This window comes from Nicotiana tomentosiformis, chromosome 12 (genome assembly GCF_000390325.3).
Source record: "Nicotiana tomentosiformis chromosome 12, ASM39032v3, whole genome shotgun sequence".
Taxonomy (NCBI): domain Eukaryota; kingdom Viridiplantae; phylum Streptophyta; class Magnoliopsida; order Solanales; family Solanaceae; genus Nicotiana; species Nicotiana tomentosiformis.
The window spans coordinates 16,914,974-16,926,258 of record NC_090823.1 but is presented as its reverse complement, the minus strand read 5'-3'; the positions used below and the strand labels follow the sequence as shown (position 1 = coordinate 16,926,258).

The 11,285-nt window shown below is 43.4% G+C and overlaps 1 protein-coding gene across 1 annotated transcript; it reads left to right on the top strand.

The window, feature by feature from the left end:
• The first annotated feature begins 7,932 nt into the window (after positions 1-7,932).
• On the top strand, positions 7,933-9,081 carry LOC138902297 (uncharacterized). The gene is made up of 2 exons (XM_070190141.1): positions 7,933-8,029; positions 8,195-9,081. The coding sequence occupies exons 1-2, from the start codon at positions 7,933-7,935 to the stop codon at positions 9,079-9,081; spliced, it is 984 nt and encodes a 327-aa protein (XP_070046242.1).
• The last annotated feature ends 2,204 nt before the right edge of the window (positions 9,082-11,285 follow it).

Below are 11,285 nucleotides of genomic sequence, written 5' to 3'. Positions count from 1 at the left end.
TTCATGACACATAAGAGTAACCGTTAAATTCGGAACAAGCCCCACAGTCTTCAACCAAAGAAATAGAGCGCCTCTTAGTCATAATCTCTCCCATTTGCAAATGTATCAAAATCTCCATACCTGATTTAAGTTTCTAACAATCGGATGACTAACATGTCCCACTTATATGATTTTCCCGTGGGATATACTCCCACAACCTTCCGCACCAGGTAGTAAAATCTGAACGTTAATAGCCATCGAACATGCTATTTCTATAATACTGGCAAAGCATCCGCATTTCAATACACAAAACCTCTTACACAAGACACTGATCTCAGGTGATACTAAAGAAAATGCTAACTTACTCTAAACATCTGAATTCGTCTCTACTCATCCGAGCTCGTGACGTTCTAATCAACACCGAGCCCCAACCCTGATCCTCAACTTCTAATTCTCATGTCGCTCACCATACCTATCATGCCGCTACGCGAGAGTACAAGAATTCATCATAATCCCCGAACTACTAGTAGAATAAACACTTCATTGGCTAGAAACCTTTCACTTAACTCATTTCAGAAGAACCATTGCAACACGCAATTGAATTCTCATAACCGTAGAAAATACAAACCTCAAGTCGTGGTCTAAACTGCCATAACTCTTCCAGAATCCATTTACACAACAAGGCCATTTGAATCAAATACCTCCCAAATCAGTCAAATTATGGTGGTTGTCAAGCCCGCACGTACAACCACAAACCACATGTATAGCTTAACATGCCGAAGGAACTGATCATTGCCACAATCATGCTGATTCAACCATTACTAACCGACCCAACTTCTTCCAATTTACTCTTGACTTACCTTAGAAATAATAATAGTTCCATTCAAAATATAACGTAACCCAACAACACTCATCCCGAGTGACCCAATTAACGAGACCACATCATCTCAATACACATGAACCATCACATACCCTCCTTATGCGCACAATAGCACCTCCAACCGGTACAAAGATCCCTTACGAATCCGAAGTTATTTCTTCCCATTTCTCCAATACGGCACCGCAGACCCGATGATAACATAGAACACTCCAAGTCCCTTTCATAACCCACTGCATAAACTCAATCCTTAACCACACAACGGATGCAAAATCTTTAGGCACCGCACTTTAATTCTTGATCCCACTAGAACCGTTTTTGAGAGTCACCCACTCTGATTTGGTCCCGAATATAATTAAACTCCAATGCTCTGCTAGCACATGAACACTCCCAAAGAAACAACCAGATGAATCACATATACAAGAAGAATAAACTCCGAGTCTTCCTAATACCTGCACATGAATCGATAAGGTAAAATATAGCACACATTCATCAAGTTATTCGCTCGAATTACCCCTGATATTTTATTTTTTTAGTCATAAATAATCCACCAATGCACCGATAACCAGAAACTGTACAAGCAGACAACCACGCAATCTAATCGTAGATGGTGGTCTCCCCTACTTAGCTTTAAGCTACCATCACATAATGTAGAACCCACAGAGATTACTCCTTCTCAATTACCATGATCTTGCACCGTCAACCCGCCAAATTTCTTGCAGTCTCTTATTAAACTTTTCATGAACATTCCCAATTATCAGCCATAATTGCATATTCGACCTTCTGCCAGTTAGTAAGCAGAACTCTTCGGAGATACTTCATCAAAATCACGCAACCACTAACCCGCTCACAGGAGATAACCCACTTATGGGATTCTATTTCGACATTGCCCTAGTTACAACTACCACAAAATCAACAAACCCCTCCTGAGCCCATGCTCATCCACCAGCTGTAAAAGTCTATTTATTACCCATTGACATCAATTGAAAGTCCGATAGTACATTCCAAACTCGAAGTCACACCGCATCCCAAAACGATAATCAAGCTTTTACACCCCTCTTCATTTCAAGCAAACTCTTTTCTATCATATTTTACTTTCCTCAGTCTAGTAGCCACCATCCCAAATGGCATTTATGGATTTGGTCATTGTCTACCATGATTCCCAAATCGCTCTAAACTTTTCTCAAGGCATGTGGCTATCCTACCACAAAATCATATGCTACTCTGCCACTCCCACTTTGGTTAAACCATCTCCTTTAAGCAACTTCTCCACCTCTGCTTTTCAAACTTAACCTGCTAGCAATTCAACCATCGCGAGATACCTCCCACTATGTCCTTTCTCATCCTTCGCTACCTAAATGCTGCCTCAAATAAAAATCCATCTCTATAGCACCTCAACTAATAAATTTCTACCAACTCTAAGCCTCCTCGAAGATCATCCTTCTCGAGCCATCAGCAATAGAAACACTGATTCGATTCTGAAATCGCTACACATCGCCATCTCTGACAACCGCTTCTCAGGAACCATTGCACAATACCCTGTCACAAAGGCAAATCAAAGATGACCATAACACCGGCAAGCCTTAATGGGTTCAAATAAGGACGATAACACCACGTCACAAATGAGAATTCCACCTCGCTCGAAAGTATCAAGCCTCGTTACTCCATCAACCAAAGCCCGAACATCCATAGTCTGATTTCCTTTTCCCCGCTAGAATTAAATGCCGAACCTCTAAACCATGCACTGAGAAATCCTCATTTCGAGTCATTTACTGCTTCGACACATAGACAAGCACTATACCATTACACCAACATTATGGGATAATAATGCATGAACAACATAATAATCTGTGCATAGCCTTGAAACCATAGGAAATATAGATATTGAGCTGAAATGATAGAACACCCTTCCGCAAGGCGACGATAATAGCCTGCCCGAACACGCAGGGAGAAACATCCTACACCAAGTCTACAGTACCCCTACAACTCATCGATGCCCAATTGATGACAAGCTCTACACGTCACTTAAGATTGAGTAAGAAGGAAATGAAGGCATAAGCTTCAATGGAATCAAAGCACGAAGAGGAACCAAGAAGGGAAGTGCTCCTAACAGCCCTATAGCCTCTCGAAGATAGGTAAAGACATCGACATACCAATCCGCCAGACTCTACTAGACTTTGCTCATGATTCGTGAGATTCAAGTCAACCTAGAGCGCTGATACCAAGATGTCATGACCCAAAACTCACTATAGGCCGTGATGGCGCCCAACGTTGTAGTTAGGCAAGCCAACGGTGAACTACCAACTTAATTATTCTCAAAATCGTGAATTTTATTAGATAAAGAAATCAACATATTAAAATAGTAGAAACTTAAATTTTTAATAGAATATATAATAAAAGTGTGTAAATGCTAAGCAAAATCACAAACAACTTCTAGAGCATGCCAAAACCCGATGTCACAAATGCATGAGCATTTATTAAGGAATATCATAATAATACAAATTCTGTCTGTAATGTAAATAAGACAGGATAGAGTAAAGAGTACGATGGAGACTCCGTGGGGTGCGATACGTATCTTGGAATATAGCTCACCATAAAGTCTCCTCAATAGCTGCGCCTACGTGCCAAGATTACCACCAATTGAACCTGTCAGATCCTGCACATTTAGTATAGAAGTGTAGCATGAATACTTAAATCAACGCATACCCAGTAAGTATTAATCCTAAACCCAGAGAAGTAGTGACGAGGGGTCGACATCGACACTTACTAGAGCTCCAATAAAGCAATATAATAAATCATAAATAGATATGAAGCACACATCAATAATGGGGGAGATCTGTAACTTACATAATCTTCCAAAAATATCTTTTAAAGGGTATGATATTTCAATGTTGTATTCTACCTTAACAGCTCAGATATATCAAGTGTCGGTATCAAACAGATAAGGAATACCATATAAAAGGTGAGGCGTCAATGGAAGAATAATCTCGTTAACATTGAGACTGCCAGGGATATAACGCACAATTATGCTTCAGTCGTTCGTCCTGATCCAGATAATGTGTACACCGTCGAGGGTCGAGCGGCACGAACCATAGATTCATTTATTATACTGGCAAGGCATTCGGTCCACTCTATGAGAAAGGAAGAAACTTATCGAATTAAGAGTCACATGCTTACAACACAGATACAGGTGCATAATAATAAATATACCCTTTTAAGGTGATAAAAATCGGCCTAATATATTTATATGTTTCTACTGTCGCTTTGTGGAGGGATTTTCATATATTGCTTCACCGAGGACATAAACATGCTTTAGCTACATACGGACTCTTGTCACCTCGTGCGAATGTAGCACCTACAACTAGTAGCACATAACAATTACATCACCTAGCAGTAGTTTCCTCTTCACAGGGTTAGACAAGAGAATAACCTCACTTCGATGTTCCATAACCGGCTCTCGCGCCTCTTTAACACCTCAAACCAAAGCCCGTCGATCCCGAAACTAGTCAAACAATGTGCAAACCAATAAAAATACACTTTAATACTCATAATTAATTACTTCATAACAATCTCAAACTTCGCTCGAAAAGTCAACAAAGTCATCCCTCGGGCCCATGTGCCCGGATTTTAAAAATTATTAAAAATAAATATTACCCATAACTCATATGGTATATATCCAGAAAAGCATCCAAATTCGTCCATGAATCGACCCTTGAATCAAGGACTTACCATTTCTCAACTTTGGGGCTCAAAATCCAAATTTCTACAATCCAGATACGGATAATGTAATGACTCAGCCGGTCGTTTCGGGAGTTATAGCCCAGTTTCCCCCATTTATGCTTCATTATGTGTTATTCAGCTGTATTATGTTATACCGGGTTAATTGGTTCGGGTTCGGAGTGGTTTCGAAGTGGAATGAGACATTTAGTCTCCTATTTAGAAGTTTATATTGAAAAAGTCAACCAGATGTTGACCTATATGTCAACGAACTCGGATTTGAATTTTTATGGTTTTGTTAGCTCCGTTAGGTGAATTTGTACTTAGGAGTGCGTTCGGAATGTGATTTGGAGGTCCGTAGTGGAATAAGGCTTGAATTGGCGAATGTTGGAAATTTGGTGATTTTGTTCGACAGTGGAAAATTTGATATCGGGGTCGGAATAGATTTCCGGAAGTTGTAGTAGGTTCGTAGTGTCATTTATAGTGCGTGTGTAAAATGTGAGGTCATTCGAGACGTGGGCCCGGGGGCCGTGTTTGAGCCGATTTCGGGTTTTTGGTCTAAATTGGTACTTTTTCTTGTGAAATTCATTCCTTTAGCATAAATTGATAGTATTATACTAATTGTGAATAGATTCGGGGAATTTGGAGGCCGAATCGATGGGCAAGAGCAACGCGGAGTAGGGATTGGATCGGTTTGAGGTAAGTAACAATTGTAAATCTAGTCCTGAGGGTATGAAACCCCAGATTTCATATCATTCTACCATTTTGAGGTGACACACATGTTAAGTGACGGGCGTGTGGACGTGCACCGTTGGGGATTGTGACTTGGTCCATCCCGTAGCAACTGTAATGTTGCATATTTTGCTGAAACTATACGATACTTATGAGTTTTCGAAATGAGTTTCTGTAAATTGGGCGGAATGCCATGTTTGGGCCTTATGCCAGTGCTGTTTGGACCCTTAGGGGCCTTCTTCTTACTATCCTCTAAATGTTTTCGATTGAAAATCTATACTCAGTCATGGTTATACCTATTTACTGCATAACTCAATTTTATTACTCTGTTTTGATGCATATTAATATTGTTTTGGGCTGAGTACCATGCTTTTACTGAGATCCCGAGTGGCTTGAGAGGTTTATGACTGAGTGAGGCTGAGGGCCTGATTTGTGAGGATATTTATGGGATCGGGATGCAACCCACAACATGTTTGATATGTGACGAAGGCCTGATTGATTTATGCCATGATTTGGCTTGATATAGCGCTTGGGCTGAAGAAGCCCTCCGGAGTCTGTACACACCCCCAGTGAGCGCAGGTACCTACTGAGTGCGAGTGCCGAGTTCTGAGTGACTGGGATGCATGAGTGATTTTTAGGTATGCCCATGAGGTGTGAGTGATTGTGAGGTATGCCCGAGAGGCATGAGTGATTGTGAGGTATGCCCGAGAGGCATGAGTGATTGTGATGTATGTCTGAGACGCTGTATACGAGTGATTGTGAGGTTTTCCCGAGGGTCTGCATACGAGTGATATTGCCCAAGGGGCTGATTATAATTTCATCATTTTTGCTCACCTTTGCATTGAGCCTTTGTTTGAAAAACTGCTGAAATATATCTTTAAATGATTTTTACTGGAACTGGGTTTAAACAAGATGATTTGATTCAAACACTGATTTTTAAAGCATGTTGTATTTTACCGAGATTTCATGATATGAACTTTATATGCTTTATTGCTCGTCACTACTACTCAGTCTTTATTTACTGTTGTTATTTACTGAGTTGGTGTACTCATGTTACTCCCTGCACCTTCTGTGCAGATCCAGGTGTAGCTGGACACGGTAACGGCTGTTGACTATTCTGGTTGCAGATTTTCTCGGGGATAGCAAGGTAGCTGCCTAGCGATCGCAACCCTACTCTTCTTCCTCTTATCTTCCTTTAGTTGTATTTAGCTATTTTTCAAATTATGTTAGTCTCGATATTGTCAGACAAATTATAGTAGATGCTCATGACTAGTGACACCCCGATGTCGCACTTTTCTTTTCCGTACTTTTGTTTTGATTTGAACTCCTTTACGTAGGTTTTTATGTTAAATAGCCTTGAAATTTTCTTTGAAATGAAAATATTGGTTTGTTTTGGAAATGAGTCGGCTTACCTAGTTAAACGATAGGCGCCATCACGACATAGCTAGTTTGGGTCGTGACAAGTTGGTATCAGAGGCTAGGTTACATAGATCTCATGAGTCATGAGCGAGTTTAGTAGAGTCTTGTGGATCGGTACGGAGACATCTGTACTTATCTTTGAGAGGCTACAGAACCCTTAGAAAACTCCACATTCTTGAATTCTTATCGTCTGAATCTGTTGATTCTAGTAACTAAACATCTGTTGTTTCATTCTCTCACAGATGGTGAGGACTCATACTATCGGTCATGAGGGTCAACCACCAGTACCACCAGCTAGGGCCGCGAGAGGCCGAGTCTGCTGTAGAGGCCGTATTAGGGAAGAGGTGCAGCCCGCACCGCAGCTAGGGCAGTACTTGCAGATCTACCAGTTGCCCTAGATTAGGACCAGATTTCTGTTGTTGATGCACCATCTCAGGCACCACCTATGCCTATTGTGATTCCAGGCCTTCAGGAGACCCTAGCTCAGATTCTGACAGCATGTACCGGCCTTGCTCAGGCGATCTCTATCTGGACTGCCGCAACCACTTCTCAGGCCCGGGGAGGCACATGCACTCAGACTCCCCTCGCTCGCACACCCGAGTAGGTTGTTCAGGGACTCCAGACACAGGAGGCACCACCAGCCCAGTTGGTAGCAGCTGCACAGGATTACGTGTTTCCTGCTAAGCCCGAGGATGATCAGTGTATGTTGTAGAGGTTTGGGAGACTACAGCCGCCACCTTTCAGTGGCACAGAGAGAGAGGATGCTCAGGACTTCTTGGACAGGTGTCAGAGGATACTCCGTACTCTTGGTATTCTGGGGACTTGTAGGGTCTCATTCACTACTTTTCAGTTTTCTGGGCTGCACTCAGATGGTGGGAGATTTACGAGAGGTGTAGGCCTGTTGGCGCAGCACCCCTTACTTAGCAGCAGCTCTCCGTGGTCTTTTTGGAGAAGTTTGTGCCTCAGTCCCACAAAAAGGAGCTGCGTAGATAGTTTGAGCAGCTTCGTCAGGGTGATATGTCTGTGACATAGTATGAGATGCGGTTCTCCAAGTTGGCCCATCATCCGGTCTGGTTGGTTCCCATAGACCGAGAGAGGATCAGGAGGTTTATAGATGGCCTCGATTTTTAGCTTCGTTTGTTATGACCAGATAGAGGGTGTCTGGTGCTACCTTTGATGAGGTTGTCGACATTGCTCAGCAGATTGAGATGGTTCGCAGTCAGGAGAGGGTTGAGAGGGAGGCCAAGAGGCGTCGTGGTCAGGGTGGATTCAGTGGTGCTCCTTTTGTGGGTCAGTTTCAGCACGGTATAGGTCGCCATTTCAGATAGGCTCAGTCAGCTCGGCCATTTCACCGTGGGGTATCTTCTGGCCATGGTTCTCACAGTTCTAATCAGGGCCACTCATCAATCGGTTCCCTTCCAACTCAGAGTTTGTCCTGTGCTCCACTAGTTCAGGGCTCCTCTATGCCAGGATCTTCTACCAGTTATATCGGTACTCGGGGCTCCCTTCAGTTCCTGCCTCCAACACCAGGGAGTGGTTTTGAGTGTGGGAAGTTTAGGAATATATGGAGGCAATGTCCTCGTCACCATGGAGGTTTATCTCAGCAGAGGAGTCAGCCTTCGACTTCAGCACCAGTTACTTCACCACCCGCCAAGTCAGCTCGGGGTGGAGGTCAGTCATCTAGGGGTCGCCCTAGAAGGGGTGGCCAGGCCCATTTCTATGCCCTCCCTACCAGACTAGATGCGATTGCTTCAGATGTAGTGATTACATGTAGCGTCTCAGTTTGTTACAGAGATGCCTCTATATTATTTGACCCTGATTCCACGTATTCATATGTTTCCTCGTATTTTGCCCATTTTCTGGATATGCCCCATGAGTCTTTAGTTTTATTTGTTCATGTATCTACTCCTGTGGGTGATATTATTGTTGTAGACCGCGTATATCGGTCATGTGTAGTGACTATTGGGGGTCTGGAGACCCAAGTGGACCTTTTGCTGCTCAGTATGGTTGACTTTGATGTGATATTGGGTATGGAATGGATATCTCTATGTCATTCTGTTCTAGATTGTCACGCAAAGACTATGACATTGTCTATGCTGGGATTTTCGAGGGTTGAGTGGAGCGGTTTTATAGATTATGTACCTAGCAGGGTGATTTCATATTTGAACGAGCAGCGCATGGGTGAGAAGGGTTGCCTATCTTATTTGGCTTTTGTGAGGGATGTTAGGGTAGAGACTCCTACCATTGATTCTATTCCGGTGGTACGTTATGTTCTGGATGTGTTTCCTGCATACCTACCATGCATGCCGCTTGACAGGGATATTGACTTTGGTATTGATTTGGTGCCGGGGACTTAGTCCATTTCTATTCCACCATATCGTATGGCGCCGGTGGAGGTGAATGAGTTGAAAGAATAGCTTCAGGAACTCCTTAATAAGAGGTTTATTCGGCCTAGTGTGTCCCCTTGGGGTGCACCGATTTTATTTGTGAAGAAGAAGGATGGTTCCATGAGAATGTGCATTGATTACAGGCAGCTGAACAAGGTCACAGTCAAGAACAAGTATCCTTTGCCTCGTATTGATGATTTATTTGACCAGCTTCAGGGAGCGAGGGTGTTCTCCAAGATTGATTTGAGGTTCGGTTATCACCAGCTGAAGATTCAGGATTCGGATATTCTTAAGGCAACTTTCATGACCCGATATGGCCATTACAAATTCTTAGTGATGTCTTTTGGGATGACCAATGCCCCAGCAGCGTTCATGCATTTGATGAACAATGTATTCCAGCCCTGTTTAGACTCATTTGTTGTTGTATTCATTGATGATATCCTGGTGTACTCTCGTAGCCGGGAAGAGCACGCTCAGCATTTCAGGATTGTATTACGGAGATTGAGGGAGGAGAAGCTTTATGCAAAGTTCTCCTAGTGTGAGTTTTGGCTCGGTTTAGTAGCATTCTTGGGGCACGTGGTGTCTAGTGAGGGTATTCAGGTTGATCCGAAGAAGATAGAGGTGGTACATGTTTGGCCTAGACCGTCCTCAGCCATGCAGATTCGGAGCTTTCTTGCTTAGGAGCTTTCTTGATTTGGCGGGTTATTACTGTCGCTTTGTGGAGGGATTTTCATCTATTGCTTCACCCTTAACCAAATTGACCCAAAAGGGACAAGTGTGAGGAGAGCTTTTAGAAGCTCAAGACTGCTTTGACCACAGCTCCAATGTTAGTTCTGCCATCAGCTTCAGGTTCTTACATTGTGTATTGTGATGCCTCGAGGATAGGCATTAGTTGTGTTCTGATGCAGAAGGGTGGGGTGATTGCCAATGCCTCGTGCCAGTTAAAGACCCATGAAAAGAACTATCCTGTCCATGATCTTGAGTTAGCAGCCATTGTTCACGCCTTGAAGATTTGGCGTCATTATTTGTATGGGGTTCATTATGAGATCTATACTGATCACCAGATTCTGCAGCATCTGTTTAAGTAGAAGGATCTTAATTTGCATCAGCAGAGATGGTTGGAGCTTCTTAAGGACTATGATATCACTATTTTGTACCATCCGGGGAAGGCCAATGTGGTTGCCGATGCTTTGAGTCGTCGGGCAGAGAGTTTGGGGAGTTTAGCATATCTTCTAGCAGCATAGAGACATTTGGCATTGGATGTTCAAGCCTTAGCGGGCCAGCTTATGAGATTGGATATTTCGGATCCTAGTCAGATATTGGCTTGCGTGGTCTCCAAGTCTTTGCTTTATGACCGTATCAGGGAGCGTTAGTATGATAACCCCCACTTACTCATTCTTCAGGAATGGGTTTGAAGAGGTGATGCTAGGGATGTGACTTTTGGTGATGACGGTGTGTTTAGGATGTAGGGCCGGATATGTGTGCCTAATGTAAATGGGCTTCGGGGTTGATTCTTGAGGAGGCCCACAGCTCGCGGTATTCCATCCATCCGGGTGCCACGAAGATGTACCAGGATTTGAGACAGCACTATTGGTGGAGGCGGATGAAGAAGGATATAGTTGGGTTAGTAGCTCGGTGTCACAACTGTCAGCAGGTTAAGTATGAACATCAGAGACCGGGTGGCTTGTTTCAGAGATTAGAGATCCCAGAGTGGAAGTAGGAGCGGATCACCATGGACTTCGTAGTTGGGCTCCCATGGACTTCGAGGAAGTTCGATGCTATTTGGGTGATTGTAGATCTGCTGACCATGTCCGCGCACTTCATTCCAGTTGGTACAACTTACACTTCAGAGCGGTTGGCTGAGATTTACATCCGAGAGATTGTTCGCCTGTATGGTATCCCAGTTTCCATCATTTCAGATAGAGGTACTCAGTTCACATCGCAATTTTGGAGGGCCGTGCAGCGAGAGTTGGGTACTATGGTTGCGTTGAGTACAGATTTTCACCCTCAGATGGATGGGCAGTCCGAGCACACTATTCAAATATTGGAGGACATGTTGCGCGCCTGTGTCATTGACTTTGGGGGTTCATGGGACCAGTTTCTGCCACTCGCAGAGTTTGCATATAACAACAGTTATCAGTCTAGTATTCCGATGGCTCCGTATGAGGCTTTAT